The sequence below is a fragment of the Nicotiana tabacum genome, chromosome 2 (assembly GCF_000715075.1).
Source record: "Nicotiana tabacum cultivar K326 chromosome 2, ASM71507v2, whole genome shotgun sequence".
Lineage (NCBI taxonomy): Eukaryota > Viridiplantae > Streptophyta > Magnoliopsida > Solanales > Solanaceae > Nicotiana > Nicotiana tabacum.
Window position 1 is genome coordinate 114,620,668 of NC_134081.1, and position 16,310 is coordinate 114,636,977.

At 38.2% G+C, this 16,310-nt stretch overlaps 1 protein-coding gene across 1 annotated transcript; it reads right to left on the reverse strand.

Moving 5' to 3' along the window:
• Positions 1-10: 10 nt before the first annotated feature.
• On the reverse strand, positions 11-4,486 carry LOC107818683 (laccase-7-like). The gene is made up of 6 exons (XM_016644720.2): positions 4,315-4,486; positions 3,172-3,323; positions 2,508-2,752; positions 1,801-1,929; positions 744-1,700; positions 11-328 (listed from the first exon to the last, which is right to left on the reverse strand). Exons 1-6 carry the CDS (start codon positions 4,411-4,413, stop codon positions 198-200), a joined length of 1,713 nt encoding a protein of 570 aa, XP_016500206.2. The 5' UTR covers positions 4,414-4,486; the 3' UTR covers positions 11-197.
• Positions 4,487-16,310: the final 11,824 nt, after the last annotated feature.

Consider the following 16,310-nt stretch of genomic DNA (forward strand, 5'->3'; position numbering starts at 1 on the left):
CTCAGACAAGGATGATACATTACACTTGACATAAATCTTAAAAGAATGATAACTAAATACAACCATGTTTGTTTAACAAGTCAAAGAATGACCAGAAAAACAAATGACTCGCTTATACAATTGGATGAATGAAACAAAACAAGAATCATATAATCACACTCAGTAATCGTAATTAAATAAAAAATTAAGGAAATAATCTAGCATTTAGGTAGATCTGGTGGAGGAGGAGGTAGCCTAGTTGATGGTGTTGGCCCATTCTCAACAACAAAAGATGTGGCTAATCCCCAAGGCAAGTGAACATCCAAATGACAATGCATCAACCATACACCTGTAATTTTCAAATTAACAATTAAAACAATCAATCATCACCTAAAAAATCAACTACAACAACAACATACCCAATATGATCCCACAAGCAGAGGCGAGCCTATGCTATACCGAGAGGGGTCATCGGCACCCGTAAAGTTCAGTAAAAATTCCATGTATTCATGTATATATCTTTAGAAAATAGTGATATACTAGTAGTTAGCATTCTATATACAAAACAACTTTTAGTTGAATCCAGAAGTGTACCCCCAACCTTTAAATCATAGGTCCGCCTCTGCCTACAAGTGGGGTCCGGGGAATATAGGGTTTACAGAGATTTTACTGCTACCTTGTGTGGTTAGAGATGATATTTTCAATAGACCATTGGCTCAAGAATATAGTTTCAGTATCAAGTTAATGAATCGTTATATATGTACCTGGATTATTTGCTCGGAATCTAATGACAGCCCATCCTCCAACAGGAACACCAATAGTGTTACGTTCTTGTGGATTGAAAAGGTTAAATTTTTTCCGATCAACCGCGGGATTATAATTTCCAAATCCTTGAGCCAAGACATAGAAGTTAAATCCATGCAAGTGAATAGGATGATTTTCAATCCCAATCAAAGCAGTATTTTGGAACACAATCTCAACTGTTGCATTGAACTTAACTTTCTTCACTTTAGTAGACTTTGTAGTCATTATAATAGCAGGATTCATGCTATTATTAGCATTTGTGTAGTCAAATTTCAGTGGTGGTTGGTTTGGGAAATCAGTGGTGTAAACTCCATTCACATTGTAGAAAAATGCCTCCAACATTGAAATCTTGTTAGGAAATTGGAAAGATGCATTGTTCATACTAGCAGCAAATCTTTGTCCATTTGGGCCTCCACATGTTGCATTTCCTGGTCTATTACAAGCAGTTAGGCCCAGCCCAATAGTAATAAACATATGTTCATCCACTTTACGAGGTGGAGGTGTCCAAAACGGCCCAGTTACAAGCCCAGTTAAATTGGTGAAGAATTTATGGGCTGTTGGTGTGTCATTAAAGGCTGGTAAAATTGGCATTATTGGAGTTGATGTTTGTGCACCTTCATATATTATAATTCCTCTTGTGGTTGTGTTGTCAAATGGTACCCCGGCTGCACTAGCGTAGGGGTTAGCCGCCATGTAGTATGACGCCGGCGCCTGATCGGCCGTCAAGAGGACATCGGTCGTCTGGCCCGGTCCGATGACGACTACGTCGGTAACATAAGGATCAGTGTAAGCTGCATCAACCGCGACAACTTTCATCTTATGGTTGGCGATCTTAAAAAAGAGCTGGTTATTGAGTGCAGCGTTGATAATACGAAGGAGATATGTTTTCCCATGTTTCACTGTCAACTTGTATGTTTCTAATAAGAAAAAGGAAGTCCAAGTTAGCAAGAGGAGAAAATAGAACAAAATCACAAATTAAAAATACTTAAGAAAATCTGATTATTATGTAATTCTCACTATTAGAAGAGCAAGGGTAAAGATCGCCTGGCCATCCATTAATAGTGTAAGCATCAGAGTTATTAGGTGCAGCACCACTAGCTAGCCCTTGATTCTCCACGTCCACAACATTTGCATTCCACCATTCTCCTGCATTAACATTTCAAACATACTTCTTCATTTGCTAGTTTTATCTATAGGTAAATTTCACTCCATATATATATATATATATATACATCAATTCTTGTAGCTGTACATAACTCAATACTTAGCAAAAACATCTCTATAAGTTACTCCATATATATATATATATATATACACATCAATTCTTGTAGCTGTACATAACTCAATACTTAGCAAAAACATCTCTATAAGTTACTAGTTATACTTATTCCATCCGTCCCACTTTATGTGATGCGATTCGTAGTGCAAAAGTCAAACATATCTAGCTAATTTTAGAAAAAAATTCAGAATTTTTAAATTTTTTTAAATAAAATTTATATATTTGAAAACTATATAAAAAACACTATAGGTCACAATAATTAACCATTCATAATAATTGAAAGACACCAAAAAGGTGGTCAAAGAAAAACTCCTTTGACTCTCCAAATAGTAATTGCATCACATAAAGTGGAACATAGTAAACTCATAATTATTAATATATCTAGTCTCATATTTCTATAAGATATTAAGAAATTGAGGAATTAATTTGAAGAAGGTGAAGTTACCTAAAAGGATAGGGACTTCTCTGTAAGGTTTAGGGAAAGGATAAGAGTTTCCTTTTTTGGGTCGAATAATGAGTGCACCATGAACCGTGGCTCTAAGCCATGAAACATGTGCATGCCACCAAAGTGTCCCTTCTTGACCCGTTACGTTAAACTTGTAAGTGTAGCTATGTCCGGGTCGGATCGGGCACTGGGTCGCAAATTCGGGTCCATCAGCCCACCCACTCAGTAGCTGAAAAACTCCATGCCTGCATTAATCAATTAATTTTTATTTTTCACATCATTCCATGAATATGTAATGACATTATTTAATAAGCGTTCAACTCCCCTTTGCTTTTACTAATTTTGTTAAACTATTTTTTTTTTTAACTAATTGGAGGGTGATAGGCTGATAGCGATAGTTGCCATAGATATGTTAAATAAATATCACTGACTCTCTATATATTATACTACTATTATTGAATATTTGAATCGATTTCTTAATGTTAACGTAACGGCATTTCTGAGATTGTTTAGACAAGATAATCAACTAACTTTGCACGAGTATAACATTATGAAACAAAAAAAAAAATGGTTGATTTTATTGGTTTGATTTCTTTCTCTCATTTTTTTTTAACAAACTACGTGTTTACTTCTTTTTTTCCTTTTAAAATATTGAAGAACTTACCAATGAATAGTGAGATTATAAGGTGAAAGGTTGAAGACATGAACAACAAGGGTGTCTCCTTCGTTTACACGTATGGTTGGACCAGGAAGACTTCCATTTACAGCAGTGATCAATTGTCTACGGCAAAGTCTCGTTATAGTACGGTTTTGCACCTATATATAGAAAACCAATATCAATTAAAAAATACAATTAATTACAAATTACAACAGAAGTTCTAGCAAATGTAAGTGTCGTTTGCCATTTTTCATAACTATTCAAATTAGACGAGGTGCAACAAGTAGAACAAATAGTTCCATTCGAGACATTTACAGCAGTGATCAATTGTCTACGGCAAAGTCTCGTTATAGTACGGTTTTGCACCTATATATAGAAAACCAATATCAATTAAAAAATACAATTAATTACAAATTACAACAGAAGTTCTAGCAAATGTAAGTGTCGTTTGCCATTTTTCATAACTATTCAAATTAGACGAGGTGCAACAAGTAGAACAAATAGTTCCATTCGAGATATATATATATATATATATATATATATATATGTGTGTGTGTGTGTGTGTGTGTGTGTGTGTGTGTGTGTGTGTGTGTGTATATTGAAAATGCAATCGGGTATATATAGTTTGAAGTAGGGTTTAAGCTAAGAGTTCAAGAGAAAATGAATTGCTATATTTCTGTGAAACAAGGCAGTGATGAATCCAGAATTTGAAATTTATGGGTTCCTACGGTAACCTCTCTCTCTCTCTCTCTCTCTCTCTCTATATATATATATATATATATATATATATATGGGGGATCGAGATCAAAGGGAACCTTGGAACAATGGTGAAGTTATTTCCGTGTGACCTATTGGTCACCGATTCAAGCCGTGGAATCAGTCACTGATGCTTCCACCAGGGTAGGCTGCCTACATTACACTCCTTTGGTGTGAGCATTTTCCGGGATTCTGCGTTGAACGCGAGTTACTTTGTGCACCGGGCTATCCTTTATTTTTTTTTTATGTATATGGTCTAGGAAAAAGCTATTAAGTTCATATGAACCCATAACCAACCCTCTAGATCCGCCCCAGGATCAAGTTACTATTCTATGAAGAGTTGACGAGCTAAACTATTTTGCATGGGAAATAAAGAAGATAATTACTACGTACATGAAAAGAATGCTCAACAACTGCAGCTGAAGCCAATGAGGAGTAAGAAGCTAGAAGAGCTATTATGGTGCAAGCAAACAAGAAAACCTGATGCCCCATTTGATATATAAAAAAAAAGAAGTATACTACAATTCAATTGTAAGGCTAGAACTTGAAGAATTTGGTGAAGAGAAAATGAGAAATGAATGCCTTTATATAAGGAGGAGTTTGTACACCTACAAAAGCAACAGGCGGCAGTATTTTCTAATTAAGAAATGTACGTAATACAATTATTTGTTTTCTTCTTCATTATTTCTTCTTCTTTTTGTGGGATTGTTTATCTTATGTCATAGCTAGGTTAATTTTACGTATTTCATCTTAGTTTCCTAATCTCGCTTTCCATATGTGGTCTTGATATATCTAATTATTTGCCAAACTTTTCCACAATTGCGTGAAAGACTTTGTTTAAGGCAAAGCTAGGGCATTTGAATAATGAGTTTTGAAAATTATTTGTAGATAATAATTTAGCAAAGGTTCGTTATAGAACAGCTTGAGTTGGCCATCAAATAAGTACTAAACTGAATATGACTTTCTAGCTGATAGCCATATAATTTAAAGGACGTTACGTTTGCTGTATTGAGTAACATCTTCGTTCAATTTGACTGTTTCGTCTATTTTGTTTTTCTAAGTTTTTTTTTCCCCCCCTCAATCGTTTCCTAGGCTTCTTTTATTTAGATTAGGTAGCTTCAATTGTCGTTTAAGTAGTTGAGGTTTTATTGACATTTGTAACTAGCTAGCATTCTACGTATTTTTTTCTGTTATGACTTTTACTCGGTCCAGACTAACTTAATATACCTTTTTTTTTTTAAGTAAGTGTTATTCACTCTGCTGCTTACAAATGCTTCATTATGCTTAGTCTGCGTCATTTGATATATATATATATATATATATATATATATATATATATATATATGTGTGTGTGTGTGTGTTAAAGTACATTCTTCATCCTCGTATGAATATGGCAATTTTCTTGATTAAGGTAATCAAACTGTTGTATGAATTTATCTCATTTCACACGTACCAACCAACTAATCACAATCTTTAATTATTAATTGGAATATAGGACTTTGTTACCATGGGGTTTACTAGTTACAACCTACTTAATACTTAGCTTGCTTGGTCAAAGACTAAACCGGTCTTTTTTTTTTTTTTTTTTTGGCAAATACATTTGACAATTTGTGTTAGCAATATTTCACATTCTGCGTTTTCTTTTGCTTTTCTCCGCCAAAGGAGAGATGACATTATATTGGAATATTTATCCGTATTTAATATTTACACGAAATCAAACAATTTAACTTTAGCAGTTACAAATTATAGTGAGAATATATATTAGTTAATCGTGAAAACCGGATATGGGCAAATTTTTACCATGTTCTTAACACAATGCTTTCAATATACTTCTAAAGCCCTTAATGACAAAGCTGTCCTCTGAGTAATTAAGTGATTTATATACAATAGCTGTAAAAAGAATGTTAATCCAACCGCTAACAAATCCTGTATCCTGCTTTTCATGCAATTAATGTTATATCCAGTTCAATTAAGACAATTTCTATGTTCTGTCAAATTATTAATTGGTAAAAGAATATGTTAATTTGATCCTTTTGGAAGAGTTTCAACATAATCTTGCAAGATAAACAAATAGTAACAACTATACATCAATCAAACTGATATAGTTACATGTTTCATTTCATTGCGTTTAAATCCATTTCGATCCAATATCCTGGTAATCTTAAAAGTAGGAAAAACCGTGCAGATTTACGGAGTGCGAACATAACTTTGATATATGGAGTTCATTGGATCAAATTATGATTTCCTCTTCTTCTTCTTTTTTTCAGATTTTTTATCTCGTGGTTGTAATTTCTATCATCATTTTCACAATATTTCTTAGGAAATTCAAGGATAACATGAATACATCCTTCATTGCTGGTACTAGGGGTGTACAAACGAAACCGACAAACCACACCAACCCGACAATCCGAGTCAAACCGAGAAAAAGCCCCCCGACTATGGCTTGATTTGACTTGGTTTGGTGCTGGGGAAAGAAATCCGACCATTATTGGCTTGGTTTGATTTTAACTAAAAAAAGTCAAACCGAAACCAAACCAACCCGACATTATATGTATGAAAGTTTTAAATATATTTAATACATAAAAATATTTATTGTAGTGTAGTTTATAAATATTTCTTATGATATTTCATAGTTTTATCTTTTAGCGTATTATCTCAAGCTTGAACTTATAATTTTTGGATGCTCCAATAAGTTTTATAGTCCATAAATGTTAGTTACTCAAATAAATCCTAAACCAAAATCAAATCAATACTAATGCTAATAAAAGACATGCTATTCAATTGTACTATGAATGAAAATAGTGTTGGATATCTATTTTTAGTTTTTTCATGGTTTAGATAAAATGCATAACTTATTTTTCTTTTAGTGTTTAGTTAAGTAAATAATAGTAGTACTTATTAGTCGTACTTTTTTTTAGCAACTTATTAATTTTAAATTATGTTTGTTTTTATTATGGCTTATTAATAATATATTTATGCAATTTTATTATATTTATTGTTGAATTTTTTATTACAATGTCATGACTCATCTCATATTTATGTTATTTTATTGAAAAACATCTTATATAGTTCTGTCTTACTAGGATTAAAGAAATATTTGGAACACAAATTCTATGTTTTGTGCTATGAAGACTTTATGAAAAAAAATCCGAAAATCCGAAAAACCCGCGATTCAAAAATCTGGCTTTTATTGGTTTGGTTTGGTCTTTAGATTTAATAACTCGACACAATTGGTTTGGTTTGGTAATTGGAAATTCGAATAAACCCGACCTATGTACACCCCTAGCTGGTACAACTCAGAGAATAAATTCGACAACAACTAATGTACTCATGATAATAAAAATAGCTAGACTGTGAGCATATTACATAACTGTGAGGTTCTAGAACATGTCATTGATTTTAGAATTCTTTAATTTTCACTTGTATATTTATTTACCCGAAAAACGAATAGAGTTGAATTTGTATGTAGTTCTAAGGATACGTGGTATAACTTGACATGAATCGTAAAGGAAAATAAAAATATCAAATATTGACTGTGTTTACCCGAAAAATGGATAGAGTTGAATTTGTACGTAGTTCTAAGGGTACATGGTATAACTTGATACAAATCGTAAGAGCAAGTAGAAATATCGAATATTGACTATAAAGAAAAGATACAAACTGAGTTGAAAGGAAGATGATTTATGAACAAGTAAAATGAAATTATGTGTGAAGCTCAAAAGGATAATCTCTTAATATGGGAATGTCTCAACAGTATTTAAGTTACAGTGTATGAATCACTTGATGGATCCCCTTTACAGGAAGTCAGGAATAATAGCCATCCCTCTTATAGTGGAGGGATCCTACTTTGGATATAATTAAAAATACATAGTGGGGAACCCATGATAAATCAGTTTTTCCCTAGTTTCCGCCGAGATTCCCTTTCTTAGTGCGGCTATAACAGCTCTTGTCTATGAGCTCGATATTGACCCGAGCTCGATTTTGACTCAAGCTCGATTTTGACTCGAGCTCGATATTGACTCGAGCTCGATTTTGAATCGGGGCCCGGTATTAATTCAGGCTCAGTATTGGTCGGCCTTTGACTCTTAAGCTCCATAACGTCGCTTCGCATCATAGTTCGATTTTGGATTCGAGCTCGATAATGGCTTCGAGCTCGATATTGATCGGTCCCTGAAACTCGAAGCTCGGTAACCCGGCTTCAGATCTCATCCCGATATTATGAAGATGCTCTTCGGTCCATTATATTCCCATCTCGACCAGTCGTTCGAAGGCCGAACTCGATTTTGACCGCATACAGATAGTTCCCTCATTTCTCGGGAAGGATGTAGCGAGAAACAATATGATTTTCCAATGGTACGATTAGATATATACTGACGTTTGCATTGAGCTCGATCATGACGTACGTGATAGATGTCCCGTCGGTTTAGTTTACCAAGGCATTTAATGCATGTCAGACGATGGCCGGCCACTGTTGATACAGAACTGACGTTGCTCAATCTATAAATAGCCCATTTCTTTACCATTTATCACTTTTACATAAGATATTTCACTGCAAAATCTTTCTTTAAAATATCAGATATTTGTTATCTCCTTCCTATTCGATCTTTAAATCCAAAATGGTGAAAACATAAAAAACCATTCCTCACAAACAAAAGGCTTCTTCTTCACAGTCTGTCGCCGTCAAAACACCGGTGGAACCACGGCCTGAGGAGTGTGTTCCCGGGGCGTGTAATGACCCAAACGGTCATTTTAACTTTTAGAACCCCATTCCCTAAAATAAAACTCCCTGTATGTGCTTTTAATAATTAATGACTTGCGGGGATGGTTGGCTCGGGATTTGAAAGTGTTTGGGTTGAAATTGGAATACTTGGTTCCTTAAGTTAGCCTTAAAAGGGCCAAGTTTGACTTTGATAAATATTTTGAGACCCCAGAATTGGGATTTGACGGTTCCAATAGCTCTGTATGGTAATTTTGGACTTAGGAGCGTGTTCGAAATTTTATTTAGAAATCTGTAGTTAAAATAGGCTTGAAATGGCTAAAACAAGAATATAAGTTTGGAAGTTTGACCGGGGAGTTGACTTTTCGATATCGGGGTCGGAATCCAGTTCCAAAATTTTTTATAGTTCCTTTATGTCATTTAAGACTTGCACGCAAAATTTGGTATCATTCAAAGTAGTATAAATATGATTCGGCGCGTTCGGAGGAAGTTAGAAACTTGAAGTTCAAAGTTTGATCCAATTTGGTTTTGGGGTGTGATTCTTGGATTTGTTGTTGAATTTCGCGTTTTGAGAGTTCGAGCAAGTCCGTATTATGTTTACAGACTTGTTGGTGCCTTTGGACGGGGTCCCGAGGGGCTCGGGTGTGTTTTGAACCATCCGGAGCTAAGTCGAAGAAACCAGATTTTCCAGTTCTTGTTTCCTTCTTCGCGTTCGCGAGATGGAAATCGCGTTCGCGAAGAAGGATTTGGGGCAGTGGCAGATTGCCCTTCGCATTCGCGAACAAACTCACACATTCGCGAAGCCTTATGAGCCTAGGCCTTCGCATTCGCGAAACCCACTGGCGTTCGCGTAAGGGAAATGAGGTCATGGAGGGCCAGCGAGCTTTACTCTTCGCGTTCGCGAGAGAGATGTCGCGTTCCCGATGTTCAGTCAGCGTAGGCCTTCACGAGACCCCTGTCGCTTTCACGAAGGGTAAATTTTAGGCTATGGAATTTTGCCTTCGCGAACGCGAAGCCTTGATCGCGTTCGCGAAGAAGGAGCCTACTGTTCCGGGCAGAATGTCTTAAAAACGGGGTTTCACCATTTTTAACCCCATTTCTTCCATTGTTGGGCGATTTTGGAGCTTTTTGTGAGGGAATTTCAACTAGCAACTTGAAGGTAAGTTAATTCTACACTCTTTGAGTTAAATACATAGATCATTGGTAGATTATAACTAGTAAATCTTAGAAATCAAAAGTTAGATGAAAAACTTAGATTCTTATAAAAATAAGATTTTAACCACGAAAATGGTTATGAAATTGGATAGAAATTATATATTTGAATTCTTGAGATTATGGGTAATGTTTTCGTCCGAAAACCTCCAGAATCCGGGCACGTGGGCCTGGGGTGAATTTTAAAAAATTTACCGTTTTGGTTAGGGTAATTTATTTAACAGCCTAAATTTGGATTATTGAACAGGTATTAATTATTTTGTATAACATTTAGATAGTTTATGATTTTTCGGCATCGAATTGAGAATTTAACGCAACGTGGTGATCGGAGAGCGAACTTTGAGACAAGTAAGTCTCTTGTCTAATCTTGTGAGGGGGAAATTACCCCATAGGTAATTAAATTAATAATTATTGCTAATTGTGGGGGCTACGTACGCACGAGGTGATGAGAGTCCGTGCGTAGCAACTATTAATGTTAAAGTCCGGATAGTTTAGAACTCAAAGCATGAATTACTTGTGTAAATTGTATCTGTTATTTAATTAAATTATTTGGTATATATTGTGAATTGTTAGGGAAAAATATTAAAAGATGAAAATCTCATATGCTTAATTTTCTGTTTAAATTAATTAATTATTAAAAAAAATTGTTCATCATCTCGAATTGATCTTATAATAAATATACTCCCCTTCCGGAGGAACATAAGAAAATATCCTCCTTTCTTGGGGAGTGGGCCTAACGTCTCGGCAGGATAGATGCATCTATGGATTACGCCGCATGTCCCTCGGCAGTCTACATGACACTCTGGATTGGGCCGTACGACCTCGGCAGAAATCGTGCCTAATAATAATAATAATTACACAATACCTTGCTATTTTAATTGCAGTTTGTGGATTTAATTAATAGGTTGAAAATTGTTGCATTTGAAGGATTTTTATTATTTTTGCTAATTGAATAAAATTATTGTTAACTCTGTTAATCATGCTGAATTAAATAATTCTATTTTATTCTATTTATTATTGTTGACCCTTAGTGAGTGTCAAAGTCGACTATCTCGTCTCTACCCCTTCGAGATTAGGCTTGATATTTACTGGGTACACGTTGTTTACGTACTCATACTACACTTGCTGCACTTTTTGTGCAGGATCTGAGGCAGGTACTAGTGGAGGACCTATCATCGCACATCCACGTTATCTAGAGGCGTAGTGGTGAGCTGCCTTTCAGAACCGTTCTGTAGCTACCAGTGCCTCTCCTTGTATTTTCATTCTGTCTATTTTTATTTCAGATAATATTTGGAGTTTGTATAATCTACTAGATGCTCATACACTTGTGACACTAGGTCTTGGTACACACACTAGTAGAATGTTTGGATTTAAATTTTATTTTTGGTTGTTTTAATTTACTAAATTCCTGCAAGTAAGTTGAGTTTAATTACTCGGTTAATTTATAAAGAATTGAATATGGGCTTAAATTACTAGTTGGCTTGCCTAGCTGTAGTGTTGGGCGCCATCACGATCTATAGGTGAAATTGGGCCATGACAACATGGTATTAGAGCACTAGGTTCATGTAGGTCTCACAAGTTATGAGCAGGCCTAATAGAGTCTTGCGGATCGGTACGGAGACGCCTATACTTATCTTCGAGAGGCTATAGGGTGTTAGGAAACTACCTTTTTCATATTCCATCGTGCAATTGATGTAGTATTAAATATCTTTCTCTTATTCTCTCACAAATGGTGAGAACGCGCTCTAATAAGGTTCCAGACCAAGGAAGAGCTACTCCCCCAGTTGCTAGAGGTCGAGGCAGAGGCCGAAGGAGGGCTCCAGCTCGTGGTAGGGGACGAGGACGTCCGAGGACTATTCCAGTTATGCCGCCAGTGGGTCCAGTAGAGAATCCCATTATTTAGCAACAGGGTGAGGTGCCTTTGGCCGAGCCAGCTCCGGTGGATTTCACATCTACCCCGGGATTCCAGGATGTCATGGGTCGTATGCTGCAGTTCATGGACACTATGACTCATGCCAGTTTATTTCCGGCAGACCCAACCACATCTCAGGCGGGCGGGGGAGCGCAAACCCCTACCGCACAAGCTCATGGGCAGGCAACTGCTGTATATCAGACCCAGGGTGCACTACCCGTGGGTGGAGCCCAGCTAGTGGCAGCAGCTACACCTGAGCCCAGGCCAGCTGCAACCGCTGATCCGCAGAAACTATTGGACAGATGGACTAGACTACATCCTCTTATCTTTAGGGGTGAGCGACTTGAGGATCCACAGGACTTCATTGATCGGTGCAAGGACAGACTGCACAACATGAGTATATTGGAGTCTCATGGGGTTAACTTTGCTACTTTTCAGCTAGAGGGCAGAGCACGTAGGTGGTGGAAGTTTTATATTCTTGGAAGACCAGTAGATTCTCCTCTCATGACTTGGGATGGGTTCATCCGTATCTTCCTGGATAGGTATATTCCACCCTCCCAGAGGGAAGAGTTGCGATTTCTGTTTGAACAACTCCAGCATGGTCAGATGTCAGTGACTGATTATGAGGCGAGGTATTCTGAGTTATCTCGCCATGCACTTATGATACTCCCAACTGAGACATAGAGAGTACAGAGGTTTGTTGTGGGTTTACATACTGGTATTCAAGCAACTATGGCCCGAGAGGTTGAGATGGGGACTTCTTATGAGTTAGTCATGGAGATAGCCCGGAGGATTGAGGGTGTGCGTCAGCGTAGCCGAGAGCATGTTAAAAGAGATAAGCGATTCAGGTATTTTGGAGAGTTCAGAGGTGCTCCGTCTGGGGGTAGAGGTTAGTTCGTGAGAGGGCAGTCCAGTAGGCCCCCATATCCTGCATCACCGCCTTCTCGGGGTCCTCTAGTGCGACCTTATTTCAGTGTTATACCAGAGATTTCTTATCGCCCACCGACTATTCAGGGTTCTTCCAGTGGGTATTCAGGTCACCAGGGCCAGATTCTTAGTCAGCAGCCCATTGTACCGAAGAGTTATTATGAGTACGGGGATCCCAGTCACATACAGAGATTCTGCCCCAGGCTTCGGGGTAGGCCAGTGCAGCAGGGTCAGCAGCCTATGATTACCGCACCAGTTGCTCCACTAGTAGTTCGACCACCAAGAGGTGGAGGACAAGTGGGTAGAGGCCACCCTAGAGGTGGAGGTCAGCCAGACGGAGGCCATCCAGTTGGTGCTCTAGCTCGGTTCTATGCCTTTTCGGCTAGACCGGATGTAGAGGCCTCAGATGTCATGATTACAGGTATTATTTCTGTTTGCGGCAAAGATGCCTCAGTATTATTTGATCCAGGATCTACATATTCCGATGTGTCATCTCTATTTGCTCAATTTCTAGGTATTTCTCGTGAGTCCTTGAGTACTCCTGTTTATGTGTCCACTCCTGTTCGCGATTCTGTTATTATGAATCAGATCTACCAGTCCTGTATTATTACATTCTGTGGTTATGAAACTTGAGCACATCTCCTATTGCTTGAGATAACCGATTTTGAAATTATCCTGGGCATGAACTAGTTATCTCTATATCACGCCATCCTAGATTGCCATGCCAAGACTGTTACCTTAGCTATTCCAGTATTGCCTAGGCTGGAGTGGAAGGGTTCGTCTATTAGTGCATTTAATCTGGTTATTTCTTTTATGAAGGCTCAACACATGGTTGAGAAGGGTTGTTTAGCTTATCTAGCCTATGTGCGGGATACTAATGCAGAGACTCCGGCTATTAATTCAGTGCCTGTAGTTCGGGAGTTCTCTGATGTATTTTCTTCAGATCTTCCAGGCATGCCACCTGATCGTGATATTGATTTCTGTATTGACTTGGCTCCAGATACCCAGACTATACTTATCCCACCGTATCGCATGGCTACGAAAGAATTAAAAGAACAGCTTGAGGAGTTACTAGCCAAAGGGTTCGTCAGACCGAGTGTATCGCCTTGGGGTACACCGGTATTATTTGTGAAGAAGAAGGATGGAACGATGTGAATGTGTATTGATTATCGTCAATTGAACAAAGTCACTATTAAGAACAAATACCCATTGCCGTGTATTGATGACCTATTTGACCAGTTGCATGGTGCTAGGGTGTTCTCTAAGATCGACTTGAGGTTGGGGTACATTCAGTTGAAGATTCGGGATTCGGATGTTCTGAAGACTACTTACTGGACTAGATAGGGTCATTATGAGTTTTTGGTGATGTCTTTCGGTTTAACTAACGCTCCGACATCGTTTATGGACTTGATGAATAGGGTATTCAGACCATATATTTTTTCGTTTGTCATTGTCTTTATTGATGACATTTTGATTTATTCGCGCAGTAAGGAGGAGCACGAACAACATATGAGAGTAGTGCTTCAGACATAGCGGGAACAAAAGCTCTATGCTAAGTTCTCCAAATATGAGTTCTAGCTAGAGTCTGTAGCATTTTTGGGGCATATTGTATCGGGCGAGGGCATTAAGGTTGATCCCAAAAAGATTGAGGCAGTTCAAAATTGGCATCGTCCCACTTTGGCGACTGAGATCAGGAGCTTCCTAGGTTTAGCGGGTTATTATCGTCGGTTCGTGAAAGGCTTTTCATCTATTGCAACACCTTTGACCAAATTAACCCAGAAGGGTGCTCCGTTCCGATGGTCTAATGATTGTGAGGTGAGTTTTCAGAAGCTCAAGACAACATTGACTACAACACCAGTGTTATTGTTGCCTTTCGGTTCGGGAATGTATACAGTGTATTATGACGCTCCACGCATTGGCTTGGGTTGTGTATTGATGCAGGAAGAGTGAGTTATTACATATGCTTCACGTCAGCTGAAGCCCCATGAGAAGAATTATTCGGTACATGATTTGGAGGTAGCTGCGATTGTTCACGCTCTTAAGATTTGGAGGCATTATCTTTATGGGGTGTCTTGTGAAGTTTACATTGATCATCGTAGTTTACAGCATTTATTCAAGCAGAGGGACCTAAATTTGAGACAACGCAGATGGCTTGAGTTATTGAAAGATTATGATATTACTATCCTATATCATCCGGGCAAAGAAAATGTGGTGCCTTGAGTAGAAAGGCGGAGAGTATGGGTAGTTTGGCTTTCATTTCAGCAGAGGAGAGGCCATTAGCTTGGGATATTCAGTCCTTGGCTAACAGAACTATGAGGCTGGATATTTCAGAGCCCAACCGAGTTCTTGCATGTGTTGTAGCTCAGTCTTCACTATTTGAACAGATCAAGGCTCGCCAGTATGATGATCCATACTTAATGGTTCTTCGAGAAACGGTACTACGGGGTGGTGCCCACGAAGTTACTATTGGTGCGGATGGTATTCTGGGACTCCAGAATCGTCTATGTGTTCCGAATGTAGATGGACTAAGGAAAAAGATCCTAGAGGAAGCACACAGTTCTCGGTATTCTATTCATCCAGGTGCTACGAAGATGTATCATGACCTGAGTCAGCATTATTGGTGGCGACGAATGAAAAAGGACATAGTTGAGTATGTATCTAGGTGTCTAAATTGCCAACAAGTTAAATATGAACACCAGAGGCCAGGTGGCCTAGTTCAGCAGATGATTATACCGGAGTGGAAATGGGAACACATTACTATGGACTTTGTAGTTGGGTTGCCACGGACCTTGCGAAAGTTTGATGCAGTTTGGGTCATTGTTGACAGGTTGACCAAGTCGGCACACTTTATTCCCGTTGTGACTACATATACTTCAGAGAGATTGGCCCAGATTTATGTTTAGGATATAGTTTAGTTGCACGGTGTGCCAATTTCCAGTTATATCAGATAGAGGCCTTTAGTTTACTTCACATTTCTGGAGAGTAGTACAGAGTGAATTGGGGACCCGTGTAGAGCTCAACACAGCCTTTCATCCGCAGACCGACGGGCAGTTAGAGCGGACAATTCAGATTTTGGAGGATATGCTCAGGGCATGTGTGATTGACTTTGGAAGTCAATGGAATCGTTTCTTGCCTTTGGCCGAGTTTGCTTATAATAACAGTTACCAATCCAACATCGATATGGATCCATTTGAGGCTTTATATGGTCGGCGATGTCGTTCGCCCATCGGATGGTTTGAACCTAGTGAGGCTAAGTTATATGGTACTGATTTGGTGAAGGATGCCTTGGAAAAGGTAAAGTTGATTCAGGAGCGACTTCGTACAGCATAGTCCAGACAGAAGAGTTACGCAGATCAAAAAGTGCGTGATTTATCGTTTATGATGGGTGAAAAAGTTCTCTTAAAGGTTTCACCGATGAAGGGAATCATGAGATTCGGGAAGAAGGGCAAGTTGAGCCCAAGGTTTATAGGCCCATTTGAGGTGTGGAGACGAGTTGGGGAGGTTGCTTATGAGGTTGCATTGCCTCCCAGTCTATCGGGAGTTCATCTAGTGTTCCATGTATCTATGCTCCAGAAGTATCATGCCGACAAGTCACATGTGTTGGACTTCAGCACAGTTCAA

What these genes read in the sequence shown, in the direction of transcription:
- LOC107818683 (XM_016644720.2), bottom strand. Translation starts at nt 4,413, where the DNA reads ATGGGGCATCAGGTTTTCTTGTTTGCTTGCACCATAATAGCTCTTCTA. An exon ending in AGAAGTCCCTATCCTTTTAG is followed by an intron (nt 1,930 to 2,507) that starts GTAACTTCACCT and finishes ATGTTAATGCAG; the next exon opens with GAGAATGGTGGAATGCAAAT. An exon ending in TTACCCTTGCTCTTCTAATA is followed by an intron (nt 1,701 to 1,800) that starts GTGAGAATTACA and finishes TTTTCTTATTAG; the next exon opens with AAACATACAAGTTGACAGTG.